Raw genomic sequence first — 20,044 nt, forward strand, 5'->3', positions numbered from 1 at the left:
TGAGTGGTAGCTAAAAAGAAGAGAGCAATTCCATCTGAACAGCATTTATCATGTCTTAAGGACCAGTCAGTTAATGACTACATTGTCGAAGTACTCACTTGAGTAAACTATGGTTTGGCGGAGATTGTCCCAGAGTTGATAAAAAATGCAGGTGTCAAAGCCTTCATGTCAAAAGACAATCTAATCTGCCTTTCGGCTGTTATCTATGTATCCAGATGATTATGAATTGCTGGGTATCCAGTTTCAATTAAAAATATATGTGTATAAGGTGTTACCTAAGGTGTGCTCCTCCTCTTGCTTTCTTATTTGAAAGGTTTAGTTTACTTTACACTTGTAATTCAACAAAGTTTCTGTCTGGCAAATGGTAAGATTACCTAAGGTGACTGAGCTTGGAACAGCAAAGGGTTTGGGGGAGTCACTTAATGTTGAGTCGTGTCAGGCTGCATGTCACATTTTTCATTTGCTGATTGCAGAGGTTGGGATTCCACTGGCCCCACTGTAACCCTGAAGACTGCTTTAACATTTGTGGGCACTGAAATTGAATAAGTGCTGATAGAAACTAGGGTCTCCTAAGAAAAAAGATTGGTGATGGTTATCTTGCTTGAAGATATGTTAAGAAGAAAGAAAGTGGAGGTGATGGCATTTCAGGTTCTGTTAGGACACCTTAATTTGCGAAATGTGTAACGAGAGCAGGAAGGACTTTCTGTAGGTGGATTGGTTTGGCAGAAAAGTTTTTACCTTTAGACTTTAGGGTCTGGTTGCATGCAGGGATGAAGCTGATTTTAGAGTGTGAATGACATTTTTAAGCATTTGAGTAGTTGAACAATGTGGGTAATGAGGTAGAATGGAGCGTTCAAACGTTTTCAGAAGTGACTGTAGGGGATAGCTTTTTTGCTGTTTTATTCAAGTTCTGTGTGGAGCAATTTCCAGAAAAGTAGAGGAACGAAGGAAGGAGCATAGCTTTTTTACAATTCTACTTTGGTGATTGCTTTTGTGTTGTGGGGAAGGCATATTAGGAACAAGAAGGTGGTGCGTAATGTCTACAATATGAGGGTGGTTAATATTGTCAAGGTAGTCAGCAAGAGATGTTATGGTTCTTCAGCTGTTGCGAGTTTTGGGTTTGAGTTGTTTACACTGCAACACTGTTTTCAGAGCCAGTCGTGTTCCGGGAATAATGAAATTGTGGGTGTGTTATCTGGTTCACAATGGAGGAGGGTTTGAGGTTTAGCGCCAGAAGCAAACATAGGCTATTGAGGGTGGGCCAGTTGATAGCGGGTGCTTGGCGCCTTCAACAAAGAGTATTTTAGCTGGTATTGTTACAGTTTTTGGCATCCTGGAGCAGAGTGTTGAAAAGAAGGTGTGGGTTGCACAGTGCAGAAACGGGATGAGGTGATGGCCTTTGTTATGGGCCTAATTGAGAAAGCTTTCTTTGCAATTACAACTGAAAGGCAGCTTGCAGATTTGGCATTTTATGGTGCCTTGTTCTTGGGCTAGGAACCATTGGCTGAGGAACTGAATAGACTGATTTTAGAGGGTTCGGCGAAAGACAGGAGGTTTCTTACAATTCATTTGCTGAGGCATTTAGTACGAGTTCTGAATAAAATTTGATTCCAATGAGACCGAAGTGATGATATTTTTACAGGTGATGTCATGGCTGTTTTTTGGGGTGTTTAGCATGTTGAAGTTACTGGGATTCAAGAGTAGACCAGGCTTGCTAAGAACAGAGATAGCAGTGAAAAATGATAGGGTAAATATATGGCTGAGGAAGAGGAAAACTGAACAGAGAAGCGTTGTAAAGTTAGTGCAGCTGCGCAATTATCCAGTTGGTAAGATTTGCCCAACAGCCAACTTACGTTGGGGTCACTTTGGGTGGAGGTAGTAGAGGTTTTTACCGCGTTGATGGGTCATTACTGTCGAGTTTTCAGCTTTTGTGAGTTCCTCTGACAGGTTTAAAGGTACAGGGTTTGCCTGTGTATGATTTTGCTACACACTCCTTTCGCCCAGGAATATCAGTAGAGGTGGGTATTAGAGGATGTTTGGTTAATGTGATCAAGAATCTGGAGAGTTGGAGGGGGGGTGATCCATTAGAGAAGGTATGTGCAGCTTGAGCAGTTAATGTTGGATATGTAAAACTAAAAGTTTTTTCTTACTGTTATCTTCTCGGTTATGTCCCTGGACCGGATACTTCCGCTGTGAGACTGGATTTTTTGCCATTCTTTGTGAAATGGGCAATCAGATAGGCAGAGCAGTTGCCATTCGGAAGACAGCTTGGCTTTGATACCAAGCTTCAGATCCAGTGGTGGGGCAAAGACTGTAGGCGATGCGGACAATTGTTGATGACATTGGCAGATTTGTTTAAAAGTAAAGGCTGACATCCAAATTGACAGCTTCTGTTGCAGCCCTGGATGAGAGAGCAGAATATGCAGAGAATTGCTTTTTTGTGCAACAATCGGCGCCTAATTGGGCTTCTCAAAACTGTGGGGGGGTCCTGAACTTGGCATTCTCCTGGAAACCTGGTTTAGATCATGGGTCCCAGCTGATAAGTTGTGCAATTGTTTCGTAATCGAAAGAGCACACCGGGCCCTGGGCAGGAAACCTCCACTGCAAGCTCCACCACTCCAGTGATACTGCACATCCTCAATTTCCGTGACCGCAATCCCATCCTTTGAGAGGCCTTCACTCACCCGGACTTTTGACATGAGAATTTGAAGATATTGATCTTTCCAGACTACACAAGGATAGTCCAACAGAAACACCATTCTTTTGAGGAAGTCAAACAGAAACTCTGTGACCTCAACCATCGTTATATGTTTTTATTTCCAGCCCTCCTCAAGGTCATCTTCCAATCCTCAACTTACTTCTTTAATACCCCAGAGCAGGCCTTGGAGTGGGCCAGGGAGAGATCCTCTTTGTGCACAGCTGATCCTGAGGATTGGGGGAGGATGCACCTGATCACCCTCCCACCCCTTCCTGCCCTGGGCCCCAGTAAAGGCCCTCCAGGTCCGGAAGCCAGGACCCGCCCAACTAGTGGTTGGTACCTCTGCAAGCCTGTCTCCATTAGCGATGACCTGGCTGTTGAAGACCACGATGATGCTATGGAGGCCACACTGCAGCTCTTTGGCTCCCTTGACAAGATTCCCGACTCCCTGGCTTAGCCACTCTTCTCTCCTTGTGAGGAGAGGGCTCTGCAGTAAATTGACATTGACTGATGACTCCTGCAGCGGTATCGCATTGTGCGTGGTGTGGCAGATGAGGGGTAAAACTCTTAAAGAACTATGCGAGTCCATTGGATTAATTGTACATCTGTTTATTTGGCATTTGTTTCTAGCTATTCGTATCGTTGCTGTCATGCATGAGATCAGAGTTACAAGTGACACTGCTTGCCATTGTCTCTCCCCAAGTTGTTCTTGTCTCATTATTAATTTTGCGTTTGATGTTTTGTTCAGGGGTGACAGATGCTTCGAGGGTAGAATTATGGGGGTGGAGGGGGCTATGTTGGTTTGCAGGGATTTGTTTTATTGTTTTAGGTTTGTTTTTGCCTTTCAGATCCTTTTTTCACAATTCTCCACCAAAGCACTCTTGTATGATTGAAATGACTCTGGTCATATATATACAATCTATCTCCATACAACTAACTTCCGTCTGCGCTATTTCTTTTGCGCTTCCATCCCCCATGATTACCATTATCTCATGGAATGTTAACAGGCTTCTGGACAGTATAAAGAGATCTGCAGTTCTGTGCTGTGTCAAACGCTATAGCCCCTCTGTCGTCCTGCTCCAAGAGACTCATCTTCTGGGCTCCCACTGCTCCTTTTTGGGGTGGTTCTAGTATAACAGGGTCTTCCACTGTGGTTGTGCCAGGACATCGGGGGGAGGGATCTCTATCCTCCTCCACAGGTCCCTTCCACTGACAGTCACCGATGTGCACACCAACTCGTTAGGGTGGTACCTGGGGCGGGGGTCAAAGGATGCATGGATGGCTGCAAATCAGTACAACTTGATTTCTTGCTATGTTCCTCCTTCTCTACTGAAACCCACTTTAGAGGCCCTGCATTCTTTATTGGGGTCCCTTCCCCCAGGTGCTACTTATGTAGGTGGGGATTTTGACGCAATACTGGATCCCAGGAATTGCACTTCGGGCCCCCACTCCCCCTGGGCAACAGGTGCACCCAATATGTCTTGTCAACTGGACTGACTCCTTGGGTCTTTGTGATGCGTGGTGTTATTGGCATCCTTTACAATGTTCATACACACATCCATTGGCTGCTCATGGCACTGATTCCTGCATTGATCAGCTTTGGATGCCTGCGGCAGACCTCCTGTTGATGCTGTCTATTCAGATTCTCACTTGGGGAATGTCCGATCGTGCCCCTCTCCTTATTCAGTAAGGCGCTTCTCAACAGTCTCATCACCGAATTTGGAGATTTAATGCCTGGCACTTTATGGACCACGAATGTGCTGCTTTTGTGGAAAGAGGACTGCAAACCTTTTCCCATGCGAACTTGGGCTCTGTTTCCTAGGGAGCTATAATGTGGGCTGCGGGTAAGGCTATCTGAATGGGTGTACTCAAGGGATACGTGAGCAAACAGGACTTGCTCAGACAACCGCAGATGGTGGACCAAGACGTCCAGATCCTTGCCTTGGAATGTCCGGTCAGCAGTCTAAACTGAGAGGAGATAAAACACCTTCTGGCAACAGCTCGGGCTCAGTTGCCGGAGGTCTATCTGGAAGAGGCAAGGCAGTGTTGGAGGGCCTTAGCCCAGTGAGTCCACGAACTAGGTGATAATTCTGGTAAATTGCTGTACTGGCTGGCGACTTGCAATGTCTTTACCTGAATTGTTCCATCCATTAGAGATGATACTGGTCTCCTTCAGGAGAAACCGACGGACATTGCCCACATTGTCACAGCTTTCTATTGCAAGCTGTAAGAGATGCGCCTGCCCCCTCCGCCGGAGGTTGAACACCCCCTTCTATGTGAAATTCATATGCTCACTATCCTGAACCCTGTGACCCTAATTTGGCCCTGACATCTGAAGAAATTTACAAGGCCACCTTGGGGCTCCGATCCGGGACAACCCCTAGCCCAGATGGTTTTCCCATTGAATATTGTAGGAGATTTTGGTTAATTGTGGCACCTCACCTGTTGACCCTCTACACAGAGGCAACATGACAGGGGTAATTTCCCCCTCCTCCCGACATGGACTGTGCTTAGTTGTTCTCTTAAAGGCCGGTCTTCCAGTAGACCGATGCTCCTCTTACTGCCCAATCTCCCTTATCAACGCCAATAATAAGATCTTTGCCAAACTCCTAGCAAACAGGTTACAACGCATCCTTTCTCATCTCATCCACCCAGATCAATGAGGCTTTATGCTGTGCAAAAGTACTCATCATTGTATCTGATGTTTGCAATTAGCCCTCTCTCAGTCCCAACAGCCAGATCGCAACTAGCCCTTCTCGTAGTAGATTTTCACAAGACTTTTGATAGGGACTCCTGGCTCTTCTTGGAAGCAGTCCTCCTATGGGTGCGTATCGGCCCACTGTTACGCAAAATGGTACATCCCCTCAACAATGCTCCTACAGCTGAGGTCTGTGTCAATGGTATCCTTTCCCCCTCATTTCTGATCCAGCGGGATACAAGGCAGGGCTCCCACTTTCCCAGCTATTGTTCACTTTAGCAATTGAGCCATTGGCCCGTGTGATCTGCTGTGATGCTCAGATCTCGGGCATATGATGGCATGCTGGGTTTGAAGACCGTACAGCACTTTATGCGGTTGACTTTCTTCTCTTTCTTGACAATCCCTTGTTGTCTGGAAATTCTCCACCTTTACGGCGATGCCGATGGCCTACAAATCAACCAGCACAAATCTTTGTTGGTGGAAGTATCCTAAGACACAGCAGGGCAGCACTGGTGCCCTGATATTCTGCTCAGGAGGAACTCTTTTCTCTACCTGGGTCTCCACATCTCTCCCCTGCCCAACTTGGCCTGGACCCTTAGGTTTTGGCCCTTGGCGACAACCTTGGATCGTGGCCTATGTAGATGGAGCCAACTGCCCCTTAATCCCATGGGTCGCACTGCATTCCTTAAAATGATGTGCCTCCCTCGCTGCCTAAATATTCTATCCAACTATCCTGACCCGATCCCTCATGGATGGCTCTGCGCCTTTACCGCTAGAATCATGTCCTTCATATGGGCACACGGTCGCCATCGATTGGTGTTTGACTCAACCCATAAGTCTCCCTGCGATGGTGGACTTGGGGTCTCGGATATCTATGGTTATTATTTAGCAGCACACTTAGTGCCCATCAACGAATAGTTTACAGGGGGGTGGGATGATCTTGCCTACCACCTAGAACTCCATCTCATTGGTTTAGAGACAGTCTCCTTGATCTAATTTACAGCAATCGAATGACTCTGACCTTCCCATTGTGCACCCACGTTGCAGTGTTGTGCTGGAGAGAGGCATTGAGGTTTATCAGCTGGAACTATTGTTTAATGCCTCCAACCCCCCCTCTGGCGGGGCACTTGGCTTCAACAGGTGAATAAGCTTGAGGGCTTTGTCCATTGGGACCGCATTGGGATCACATAGCAGGGAAACTTTTGTGGGGAGGGTTGGGGGGCACTGATGTCCTTACGGGAACTGCAGAACCAATACACCCAGTCGCACATGCAGTTATACCTTCAGTTTACTTCATCTGCGTCAAGCTTTGCATACTTACCTTTCCTTAACAATTCTGCTTCCTGACTTTAGTCCACTCAAGACCGAGGTCCTCATGGGCAGCTTGGGCAAAGGAGCGATCTCTGTGATCTACCGCTCCTTGATTATCAACGCCCTTGATGGCTTCCCCACCCTGAAACAGATAGGAGAGTTGGGTGGGTGAACTGGATGATGATGACTGGAGGCAGGCTTGTCTAGCCTCTTGGGAACTGGGGATCTCTTCCCACCTGGGTATGGTCCAAATTAACTATTTATGTGCGGCATACTTGGCCCCAAGCTGTGTATTGCTAATGATCCCATGTGCATGCTCGAATCAACCTGCACCTGTTGTACCCTACCCACTGCAGATTTTTACCATGTGACATGGAGTTGCTCCAGGCTACACCTCTTCTGGGACAGAATTGGCCGTGCACTATCTGCAATTCTGTTACGCTGCATTGATTTGGACCCCAAGGTGGTGCAATTGGGTCTTTCGGAGTGGCTCGGGGGACCTCGCTCAGAGAGGACTTTTATTGGGATAGTGTGCATGTTAGCCAAGAGAGATGTTGCTCAGTTACAGACGGACCCTGTGCCCCTTTCTTTGGAACTGTGGCATTTAAGAGTAGACTGGTGTGCTTGTCAAGAGAAACTGATTTACAAAGCTCATGGTTGTCCCCCGGAAGCATGACAAAATATGAAAAGGAATGGTGGGCTTTCCATGGATTGCCATCATGATGCATTTACATGTGACATGATTACTTTTTGTACTGTCATGCTTCAGTCAGCTGCCATTGTTGAACATGTTAATTTGGATGATACTCGTATTTAATATTCAAAATTCAAGAAAATGTACTTATCAAAAAACAGTAAAGGCTGCCCTGATGTTTTAGTGATGCATTTAAGGGGGAATAACCTAGTACAGTTTATGGGTACAATGTTACTGAAGAACATGTAAACAAATATTAGGTGGGAAGAGACTTCTATTTTGTTAACGGAATTGATTCCGAGGCCCACGTAATTTTTTAACAGAAGGCTATTGATTGAGCACACAGAAATGTGAACAGAGAAATACTTAACTTCTGTGGGAGGAGAACTTAGTTGGTAGGGTGAGCCACGGAGAAATACGCTATGAAGAAAACCAACCATTTTAGAGCTGATGGTGTGTGTGTGTGTGAGTCATTTATTGGCATGCAGTTTTAACTGTTTAAACTGAGTCAACAACATAACATTTCAGATTAAGTAGAAATAGTGACTCAACAAAGCAGACACCACGTCTCGTTTCGTGTTTTTTTCAACATGGAACTAGAGGAAGATGGTAGGAATTTAGGGTCCAGCTGGATTGCCTCTTTGCCCTTCCGCTCTTCATCTATTTTTTTGCATTTACTGTCATACGACACTTTTCCCTCCGTTAAAAAAAGTGTAACATTACAACTCAAAACGATTACCTCTGCAGCAGAATCCTGCAAGTACACTATGTATTTATCAGTTGATTTTTGTAACAGGCGTAACGCCACTGCAAGGCGTTCCAGTTGGATGGGGTGAGGACGTGCCGTTATTTATAAGCTTACCACGAGGACTTCATAAATATAAAATAAAGACGTGTGTACGGTTGTATGCGTGGAAAAAAAATCGACTGAACCTTGGAAAAACGAGAAGGAAAGCATGACTGTTTTGGTGGATCCTGGACTACGGACACTCTGGAAGGGCTGCTATGCTGCCGTTTGTGGCGCGCGCAGCCCTGGTCCTCCTCTCGCGCACTTGCGTGCGGTGTCCGCGCGGTGGCGCCTCCGCTCGGGCGGCTGATATTTATTTACGAACTGCGCGAGGCGGGCGAAGCTCACCTCTCGCGCCTCGGAGCTCCGTGTGCGGGCTGGCGCGGACCAGCGTCCCGGGGGCGTCAGAAACTGCCCGGCGGGCCGTTGGGGGGCTCGTAAGCGAGTGACTCTGGTCCGTCTATACTCCCGCCTGCCAGATCCTAAAAATGTACCGCGACGCACTGTCCACCTCCCAGACCAAGCGGAGGCTAGGACAAGGGCTGAGCCGCACCCCCAAGTGGGTGACATCAATTTGCTTTCGTGTTGACAGGGAGTCAGTCGTGCATTTTCGAGAATTAAAAACATTGGATTCTACCCACACCCAGTTTACTTACAAGTTCTATTACGTTTGCTAAGAGCATTTCTCGTGCTCCCAACCTTAACGTCTGTTAAATTTACCTAAATTGAAGTACGTGCTATGTTAGGAGTGTCGGTGAAGTCAAACTACATGCAACAGAATAACAAAAAGAACGAGATATATAGACGCATTAACGTTAAAAAGTGAAATACAACAAAGATAGAAAAACGTATAAACGTTTTGATATTTCTTGATTTAAAAAAAAAAAACAAAACCCTCTCGTTTACTGGAATGCTTGAAATGCAGTGTCACGTATTCTCTTTTACTCAAATGGTTGGGATTTAACTGTTGCACAGCATATACAATCGATGCACCTAGCTCTCCTGCATACACGCAACTGCTCCCGTCCCTGGCTCGCGGTTCCCTGGGCAAATAATAAAGCCCTTCAAGTCCGTGGGCGCGAATCCACGCCCCTTGTAAAAGGCAATGTTGCCATTCTGCCTGCAGCGCCCAAGCACTCTCCCTTTGCACTGCAACCCTCTGGGTTTTGGCGCCAAAAGCCCGGGACCCGCCCTTCAGCTCTGTATGGAGATCAGGGGCTGGCTTTCTCCCTCCGGGGCCCAGCCCACCGCCGGGTGTGTCGTGGGATTTTTTTTTTCACCCTCCTCCTGCTTTAATAATATTCAGCCGCTTCAAAGCCGAGCCAGTGACAGTCTGGTGTCTGGCAGCAGCGAGGATTGGATGCAGGAGGCAAGCCGGGGGCCGGATACTTTCTTGGCTGTTTGGTTTTGTTTCCTCTGCTGAGAGTTTGGCGAGCAGTGAGCACGTTAGGGATTGTTTCTGAAGCAGCCCAGAGAGGTAAGCGGCGCCCGCCTGCCTTCTCTGTACACTCGCTGGTTGAGCGCCTGCACTGCCCGCTGCTCCCTTCCAGGATGGTTGGGGATCATCTCTCCTGATCTTTAATAAACACTAATATATCTTCTTCCAGAGGCGTGTGGCGAAGCAGCTGTCTGTAGGGCACCTCTCGACCCACACAGGTTTCAAATTGGCATCCATATGTCTATAGACAAATTCCAAACATATCCTATTTTGATGTCCATTCCAACGATTCCTCGCATCATTATGGAATTGTGCAGTAATAACGATGCATTTCCATGCAAGAGTTTTAAGTTTGAATAGTGATTTGTGAATTAAGATGTTTTACTACATCTGTGCTTGCTGCAACGATCCGCGATGTCACTGCAGGGCTGCGCTGCACTATGTACTCGGTAAATCTTATTATTATTTCATGCATGTGTACACATGCAACATTTTTTGTGCGGAAGCTGTAAACGTGTGGTCAGTTTTCAATGCAGTAGTTGCATACATTCGGTTTCCTTCCAATGCGTGTGCTGCATATGCTGAATGTCCGGCTGGCTTTCAGTGCAAGATTCTGCGTACCCTTTTATTTGTCAGATCGGGCTTTGCTACATATCAGATCCTGCGTGCACTGACAAGACGCTCCTTTAGATAACTGACTATTTTTTTCTGATCTGAGTTTGAATGCTCGCTGTGGTTTTACTAGTCAGCTGTTGCATTCTCTGGCCATTTGACCGTTTGAGATTTTGTAGTGGTTTTGCTTCTGCCGTTAACGAAGGTTTGACATGCAGGTGTTACTTTCTTTGAATTACAATTTGGAACAGCACGCTGAAAACGCTTCTCCATATCATATATGCAGTCCAGTAAAATATTGTTTTATTGACATATCTAACCATACCATTATTTCCATTTTCACAACATGTGTTCTATGTGCTGGATGTTTTTCACAGTCGGACATTGCATGCGCGAAGTATGAAGAAGATGCCATGTATTTGCTTACTGTAAATAGGATATTTCTTCTCGTAGGTACTGCACACTGCTAACTATATAGGCGCTACCATTCCGATGTTATGCATTACATTTTTTTCTGTTTCAGATGTTGCATGCACTGGGCGATTTTTCTATTTTTAACGCTATTTGCTTTTCTGGTCGTGCATTTATTTTATGCTGTGGGCGTTTTCCAGCACGAGCACTGTGTGTACTGGTTGTGTTTAGAGCGGACATATCATGCATTTTTAGATCAGCTGTTGCACGCTCGGCACCTTTTTGAGGGCACCCATCAGTTCGTGTACCGCCGTCTTTGCAGAAGGTCCCTGCGTGCTATTTGCAGAGACGTTGCATTCGCTCAAGCCTCGGTATTCCAGCCCATGGACTACGTAACAGAAATTTGCACATGCGAATGACAGTTTTGCACCACCGCCCGAACCATGCAAAAGCAATAGTTCAACCCAGTTAACTATTGAAAGGTTGCGCTGGTCGACCTGTAGGCAATTGCCCTCTACCCACCCACATTTATTTAGCTTGGGGCCCAAACAGATGATTTATGCATGCATCATCTTCATCCACATGCAGTGCTTGAAACGGAAAAAAATAGAAGTGCTGGTACTCTGTATCAGAGTACCTGCTTGATTCTGAGAAGTGCCGGTACTGACCAATGAAAAGTATTACGTTTTTCTTGAGAAGTGCAGGTACTCTTCCCTCTCAAAATAAAAAAAAAGTGCCGGTACTCAGTACCGGCTCATGTAAAGCACTATGCATATGTATTTCGCATTATTCAGTGAATTTAACCGCCACAGCTCCATTACTGTGTTCTGAGTATTTTTATCACTGTGGAAGTTGCATTGCGCAGTCTTCCCAGCTGTGGGTGCAGTATGTGTGGGCAGATGTTGCACGCTCTGCGTAATCGAGGAAACAGTCTGCCTGTGGCTGGAGTCAGGCGCTGGGTGGTACAGGAGCTCAGTAGGGGCGGACATTATTCGAGGGCTGTCTGGTGCTGCCTCCGCCGACGAGAGCTTCATTCTGTAATTCTAAATCCAGGAAGTTCAGTGGGATCTCGCCTCGCTGGCTATTTTTAAAACATATTGAAATCAGTAAAATTATCCCAATTATAAAGCACTTCGACAGTGGTGCCCTGATAACATCTTTTTCCAAACTTAGTTGCGCACTACCTAGCGGTGCGAGCACACACTTGGTGCATGTGTGGATTAGTGCTTGTGTTTGGTTTGTGCATGCACTCTGCTTCTGTTATTGCATATGGCCGTTTAGTGCCATACTGCTTTTTATTTGCAGTACCAGCGGCGGTATAATGCATTTGCTGGTCCAGTATCCGGTAGTACCTCCGTTTACTTTAGTGCCTTAGCTGGTTCGAACCCCGGCAGTGTGCATATCTATGTAGTGCTGCGCTGGTTATGTCTGGTAGTGTGCATGCTGGTTTAGTGCTTGCTCCCGTTTCATGTATCGCAACACCTACCCTTCGTTAGTGTCCGTACTCCTATCCTGTGGTTGCTCACCCTCTAGAATGTGATATCTGGCCTTTTCACAATTGGCCTAATGTCTCTTTTATCATGATGGTAGTATTGATTTGTTGGGTGACAGCACTTTTTATTAACGCCGTGTGTGGTAGAATGCTGGTTTGATTGGCTACCTGTACTAGACTGACATTTATAGATGTGGGTAGCAGTGCTTGTTTTGGATTTAGTAATTGTCACACACACACACTGTTAGATTGATCATTACAATGGTTTGCAGTTTTAGGGTTCTTGCATGTGTTTGCTTTGTGGGTGGCTGTTGCCCACCTTATCTTTTGAGTCGTGGTACCCATATTGGTTAGGTGGATGACAGTGTCAGTACTGGGTTTATGCTGGTCATTTTATGCATTGGCTGCATCCGTGTTGTTTTGGGTGGCCCACAGTGCCTCTCTTCAAAGCGAAGAGACGTCAGGTTGTATATGCACTGTATGCGAAAGACAAATAAATATGCATTGGGATTATACTTTAAGTACTTGTATAAATTCCGTAATAGATTTTGTAGACAACAGTGATCCACCGTAGAATTGTCATTACAGTATGAGATTAATAGATGGAATTATCTATATCAAATTGATAATTACAGTCGAGTGTTGGTGGGAGCCTGTGTTGGGGTGATGCTTTGCAGTACTCGTACAAAATTGTACCACACTAATCATGACAGTGCATTCAGCTATTGGGTTGCAGTATTGGATTGATAGTTTCAAGTCTTATGGTGCCTATGTGTTTTTTGTTTATTTTTGCTAGGTTCTGGGTCCCCTGCAGTCCCCGGATCTGTACCAGCCTTAGCTGTGGGATAATTGCTGCCAGAGAATGCCAGGGGTGGCCTGCAAGAATCCGGACTTGGAGTTTGACTGCCTACAACCCTGCTTCTACCCGGACGAGGATGATTTTTACCTGTGCAGCGGCCCCCCAGGGGAGGACATATGGAAGAAATTCCAGTTGTTACCTACACCACCCCTCTCCCCTAGCAGGGCTGGGGGGATGCAGGCAGGTGGCATGGACGACCAGCTAGACTGGGCTTCAGAGTTGTTGCTTCCACTGGAGGGTGAACTGTTGAACGGGGGCACAGCCCACCCTGACTGGGATCTCTTTGGGGGAGCCATGGAACTGAACCTCAAGTCCATCATCATCCAGGACTGTATGTGGAGCTGCTTCTCTGCACGTGAGAAGTTGGAGCGTGCAGTTAATGAAAAGTTGGGGGCAAGTCGGGCTGGGACACAACCTGCCCCTTCCTGTCCGCCTGTCCGGGACCCGCCCACTCGCTGCCTCGAGCCCACCACCGTCTTCCCTTTCCCTGTCCACAAGGAGGAGGCAGTGGCACCAGCCCTGACCACAATCAGCAGCAGCAGTGGCACGCCCCCCATTGTGGTGAACATCAGCAGTAGTGGGACAGCCACCACAGAACTAAACCGTGTCAGCGGGAAGGTGGGCACCAGTAATTCTGTGGAAGAGGAGGACAGCAGCCCAAGTGAATCCGGTGAGTGTCCTGTCTGCACCATACTCCGTCCCTTCCAGCCCGCTCTATGTTTCTGACCTAATGCCGGGCCCTACCGAGTAGAGGTTCTCGCACAAATCTAATGAAGAATACTTGAATTGGTGCACTTGTGTAGTGTGTATCATTCAAATTGTCTGTGTGCTGGCTTTGCCTGTTGAGAGAACCGGATTAGAACAGCCATATTCCACAGAGGTGACTAAATATCTCGGATAGAAATGGTTTCTGGGCAGTGCTTCTTTATCTTTAATGCAGTAGGTTGGGCACTGGTGTGATTTTTTATTTTTTTTCCCTACCTGTAATCACTAAACGTTTCACTAATTTGAAAATACATGGCTGCATAAATGATGCTTGGCTGATGTTACTCAATGGAAGTCTTTTGTCAGGTATTTGAATCAGTGTACTTTATTACTTGATGACCCTGTTAGGGTTTTATAAATTAGGACTGATGACTTGGAAACATCTCACCATACAAATGCAAGGTATAAGAAATGAGAAATGTATATTCAGGCTACACATGTCTTAAAGGGAGACATCCTAATTGCAATTAGTGAGATCTGTCTTTTAGGGAAAAGGGGAGTGGGGTCTGTAGAAAGTGGTCATTTTTAGATTGCCTTGCAGAGGCCCAAGGGTCATTATGGAGAACCCTGATGTTTAAGGAATGATTTACTTCTAGGCTGTTGAGGTAGCTCTTTGGGTTCAGAGTGTCGTTTTTCATGACTGGAGGAGACTTGAGCTGTTTTGCCAGGCAGGGTTAAGAGACTATGCCATTTTTGTTTGTGTTAAACTGGAGGTAGTGCTCTTAAGTTGTGGTGTGTGGGAATGCTTTCTCCAAGCAACTTAGGTGGTTCTGCTGTTTTTAGGTGGACTGTGTTTTTAGAAAGGTTTGAGAGACTTAAGGTGGCCTTAAGTGTTGTTTTGCACTTTGCCTTCAGGCAGACACGTTGAGACGAGGGGAACTTGAGAGCTGCCTTGCCTCCACCGTAGACGGGACCAAAGACTCCACTCTGTCTATGTGAGTTGGCATGTACTATGCTTGAAGGGCAGTTATGGCATGAGGTGGCTAAGTGAGTTAATAGTACACACTTTTCCTGCTGGGTGATATTTGAAGGGGTCAGATAATTCAATGGCAAACTGGATTTACAAGTTTTGTCAGTAATGAGGTATATAAGGTAGCTGTAAAATATCAGAAACACTGTGACTCCAGGGGTTAGGGGCTAATCATTATTTTTATTTATTTACATTTTTATGATGAGGGGAATGCGGCTTCTTTCTAGGGGTAGGTGTATCACACGTAATTCCATGTAGCGTAATCACGCAGAATTACCTAAGAATTCTACAAGATTAGGTAGAATTATGTGCAAAGAGTAATTCAGCATTTAGCGTTATTTCTTAGCACAAAAATGCACCTTTGAGTCCAAACCGAACACAAGGATACCTTGCACCCTAAGAAATAGCACTAAATGCAACAGAAAAGGAATAGCAAGTTCGAGCTGCTCCTCCTCTCACTTGCTAAATGCGCCCTTGGGATAAGATTTTCCCCCAAATTACTCCCAGCATTTAGAGCTATTTTCTTAATGCAGAATCCACCCTTGAGTCCACAATGGATGTGAGGATTCATTTTACGCTATGAAATAGCGCTAAATGCAGCAGAACCTAAATAGTGAGCACAAGCAGCCTCTCGCACTTGCTGAATGTGCTGTCCATGCAAGATTTTTCCTCCCAAATTACTCTTAATTATGTGAGCAGGAGTATTCATGTTATTATTGGTAATTCTGTACCAAAGAGTAACTTGGAATTACCAGAATTACTCTGATTACTCCGGTGTAATTGATATTCCACCCAGGCTTACTTATTTCTGGACCTCTATATGCTAAGGTGCGGCATTTCCACAAACATTGGTGTCTTTTTCCTTCTGGGGTCTATTACAGTGATAAGGCCCCGCAGCTTCTGTGCTTTCAGGCTTTTTCTCCTGTGTGTTGTAATGGAGTCTATGGCTGAAAACGTGCAAGATTTTGTTTGGAGAACAAACTTGGTTGTTGCATCACCCATTTTTTCAAGCATAGGGATGTTTAGAGAGCTAGTCTTACGGAGGAATGCGCTTGTGTTTTTGAGTAGGGAGGATTACACCAAGTTCCTCAGTGAGAAACTTCCCATTCCTGATTTGAGTGGAAGCATTATCATTCTTTTTTTCCGTCTTTGCCATGCTCTAGGCTGTATTTAACTAAAGGTAATTTAATGAGTGTGGCAGGATGAGGCCTTAGGTGTATGTAGGCTCTAAAGATTTGGGAGACATTGTGCATTTCTAGGAAAGGTGAGTCTTCATGGGGCAAAGTAAGCTTAGATGTAGATAGGATGTGTGAGCTGTCAGACAGTGGTTGGTACCCCAGTGACACACAACATGTTGGTTGCAGTACAGGTGCAAGGCGCCTAGGGACCCCTTACAGATGACTCCCCTTTCGGCTTACGCTTGAACCAAGAAGGAAAGCAGGCACTTTGTAGTATAACCTGCGGCCCATAAATAGCAACCTTTGGTGACACTTAGTTCACGCTTCCTACTCAGTATATATTTAACTGAGAAGGGAACAATGGCTATCCCCAGATGCCTGGAGTAGGGACAATGCGTGACCACCCTTAGTAGAGAGGAATATCTAGGTCATTCCGCGTTACAGATTGAGCCTTACTTGGACTGGCCTGGTCAGGTAGGATATGCCCTGTTTGCCTTGTCTGGAGCACAGTGGCATGGCTGCTGAGTGACTACTCCTGTTAGACAACTGCTGCAGCGAGGGGGCGGGGTTAGACGGTGTTGGCTAGTGCGTGTAAATGTATGTCACTCTCCTGCCGGATGAGGGCAGCATGCCACCCTCCGCTCCGCCGCCGCCTGTTTCATGCCTTCCCTCAGACCGTGCAGGGCAGCAGCTGATCAAGCAGACGGCGCTATATCTAAGTGTAATCCTATCATGCCAGTTACTGGGAACAGATGCCGGATCAGCGGGAATCGGAGCAGCAGACGGGCGAATGAAGCTAAGATGGAGTTTATTGGCACAGTGAAATAGAATTAAACAGAATTCAAAGGACAGATCTGGGCTCTCTTTTGTTTCGAGAAAATTACAAGCAAATCCAATGGAAAACACTTTTTCTAATGTTACTGTTGCCTCTTCCCGGCTTCATATTTGAATCCCATTTGAATGAGTAGCCTTATCACTACTAGATGTGGTATTACTTGTGTTTTCCAGTTACAGGCAGGGCAGACATGCACCTCTCCAAATGTTGCATTTGAAGGTTCAGGGTGTAAAGAAAAGGGAGCGAGAGCAAGCGTGTGTTCTAGAAATATACCTATCAAGGAAATGTAGCGCTCTGCAAATACACAACGCAGTTCCATCAGAAAAAGGAAAACTCCTAAATTATTGTTTCTGAACAAGTTTGGATTGGATCAGGCTTCCAGTGCACAGATTACATTTAACCTTGTGTTGTCAGAGCCCATATAAAAGGGGGCTGCAGGCTTGGCCCTATATGTTAATGTATAGAGGCTTGGTGCATTTAATGAGCAGGTTCCGCCTTCCCCTTTAATGTGTCTGCACCCTGACAGCTTTGACTGAGGAAGCACTTCCTCCCAACAGCTGTCTTCTTGGCAGCCAGTCAAAACCTGGGTTTACAGCGCCCTGCAGCCTGGAACAGCTCCATGTTCTGCCTCTGAACAATCCCGCCAATTGTCTACCTTCCCCCGGCAGCTTTAGGTCACGGATAAGATGTATTCCAGGTTTGTGAGTGTATTCCTAAATCTTACTGGAACAGCATTTGTATTTAATGTAATCCTCCACGCTTGTCTCATACAGTATTGTGGAAAAAAGCCATATTTCAGTAGTTAACAGTTGTGAAGTGTGATGAGTGGATGTTTTTTTTTTTTAGTCGTGCAGTTTGGAATCCAGTTTATGCCGTTTCATAATACCAACCACGGTGAATGTTCAGCTGTGTGAGGGAACACTTGATAGGCGTTGGTGGGGGGAATGTTTGGGTGTGGGTGTTGGGGAAGGGCATGATGCCATAAGTGGTAAAGCTTACCCCACAATCCCAAAGGCCATTTATCTTGGGTGTTCACCCAAAATCAAGGTACAACCAGGAGTGGATTGGCAACTTTCCATTGAGGAACTTTATATGTCTGTGCCTTCCTGGTTGTGTTTTCTGGTTCTGACAAAAATAAATATATATTACCATCACTGCCCCTTTCTCGAGGCTTAAACATGGAGCTCAAAATACAACATCTTAAATTATTATGCAGCTGACCAACAACACATTATGTTCTTCCTCACTACCCAGCACCCACTTACTATCTTAATTGCATGGCAAAAAAAAGTTTAAAATAAACACTTAAAAAAAAGATTGAGCACTGCCACCTCTTTTCCTATTTTATGAATAGTTCTGTTACGTGTATTTTTTTGTTGTCATTGACCTATTTATATGATTTTTGTTTCAGATGATGAGGAAGACGAGGTCGATGACGAAGAGGAAATTGATGTTGTGACGGTGGAGAAAAGACGTTCTTTATCTTCCAAGCCAGTCACTACACTCACCATCACTGTTCGCCCAAAAACCACCACCATTGCCTCAACAAGGACACAGTCTAATGATCTAATCCTGAAACGCGGTGCACCTATCCACCAGCAACACAACTACGCAGCTCCCTCTTCCTACAGTGAAGCAGAGGATGTTACCCCACCACAAAAAAAACTGAAGCCTGACCTGCCCCGCCCAATCAAAAACATGATCCCACCAAAGTCCAAAAGCCCAAGCCCGCGATCATCTGACTCCGAGGACAGCGAGCGTCGACGCAACCACAACATCCTGGAGCGCCAGAGGCGCAATGACCTTAGGTCCAGTTTTCTCACCTTAAGGGACCATGTGCCAGAACTGGTGAAAAACGAGAAGGCCGCAAAAGTGGTTATCTTGAAAAAAGCCACTGACTATGTACACTCTCTTCAGGCAGAGGAGCACAAACTTTTACTAGCAAAGGAGAAATTGCAAGCCAGGCACCAACAATTGCTCACGAAAATGAGCGAGGCAAGGACTTGCTAAACTAAGACGACCACAACTGTCACTGCCACTTTGCACACTTTTGATTCTTTAGGGAAAAATAGAGTTCTTGACACTACGAATGTTGGATTACTTTAAATCCTTTCCCCTGTACTCAAGGGGCAAAACACAACGGTATCCAGGTTCAGATAACTGGATGTTCTTCAAGGAGCTAACAGCCAGCCAAATGTTGAATATCCTTGTTATGCTTATCTTTTTCTAATCTCATGACTTTCTCCAAATGTGATTTTGTGAATATTTTCTATCTACTGTTGACACACACCCACAGTAGCTTTGAGTTGGAAGAGTCCATTCCCTTGTTTAATGGTGCTTCTGTTTTAACAGGTGTTACTTTACAGTAGCCATTTGTACCTCTGAGAAAATCTTTGTAAATATAGTTTATACTCTTGCCTTTTGTACATGTCTTGGGTTTTGAATCTGGTCTCTGTTGCACCAGAAGTTCTTACCCAAGAACTGTCATACCTCAATGTTTGAGGAGCATGTTTTTGTATACAAATATATTGTTAATCTCTGTTATGTACTGTACTAATTCTTACACTGCCTGTATAACTTTAGTATGATGCTGATACATAACTAAAATTTGATACTTATATTTTCGTATGAAAATGAGTTGTGGAAGTTTTGAGTAGATCTTACTTCATCACTTTTTGAACTAAGAACTTTTGTAAAGAAATTTACTATTATATATGCCTTCTCCTAGCCTGTTTCTTCCTGTTAATGTATTTGTTAATGTTTGCAGCGCAGAACTGATGTGGAGCTAAGTTCTGGGTTTCATTTCTTTTCAAACGATGTACATTTAGTGCTGCATCTTATAGCACTTTGAAATACCTCATGTTTATGAAAATAAATAGCAATTACATGGCTTCACTTTTTTATTCTGGTTTTGTGCCTTTCTGGCGTTTGCAACAAAAAAGCTTATTTAAGATAAGGAACTGTTTTCTTTGAGTTGCATACTTGGTCAGCAGCTGCTGAAAAAAGCGTCGAGTTTACAAATTCCTCTAGTCTGGTCTCTGAAAGACACCCACCAAATTACAATCTGGACTGATGTTTCATAAATAAAATGGTTGTTTCTAACGTGGCTTAGGAGTAGTTTAGACTGTATTTTGTGACCAGGAGTAAGTTCAAGTTGCAGTAAAAGTCACAGCATATGTGAATTTTTTTTTTCTATTTATTTTTTTAAATTATTTTACCTTTTGCAGTTGCTCTGGCTTTCAAATGGGAAAGCACAATAAGCATCATTTCTTTACACTCAAGCAGCTGCCATTGTG

The 20,044-nt window shown here is 45.2% G+C and overlaps 1 protein-coding gene across 1 annotated transcript; it reads left to right on the plus strand.

Moving 5' to 3' along the window:
• Window positions 1-9,494: 9,494 nt before the first annotated feature.
• On the plus strand, window positions 9,495-19,638 carry MYCN (MYCN proto-oncogene, bHLH transcription factor). Its single transcript, XM_069235964.1, has 3 exons — window positions 9,495-9,665; window positions 12,938-13,670; window positions 18,160-19,638. Exons 2-3 carry the CDS (start codon window positions 13,004-13,006, stop codon window positions 18,756-18,758), a joined length of 1,266 nt encoding a protein of 421 aa, XP_069092065.1. The 5' UTR covers window positions 9,495-9,665; window positions 12,938-13,003; the 3' UTR covers window positions 18,759-19,638.
• The last annotated feature ends 406 nt before the right edge of the window (window positions 19,639-20,044 follow it).

Source organism: Pleurodeles waltl, chromosome 5 (assembly GCF_031143425.1).
Source record: "Pleurodeles waltl isolate 20211129_DDA chromosome 5, aPleWal1.hap1.20221129, whole genome shotgun sequence".
Classification (NCBI taxonomy): domain Eukaryota; kingdom Metazoa; phylum Chordata; class Amphibia; order Caudata; family Salamandridae; genus Pleurodeles; species Pleurodeles waltl.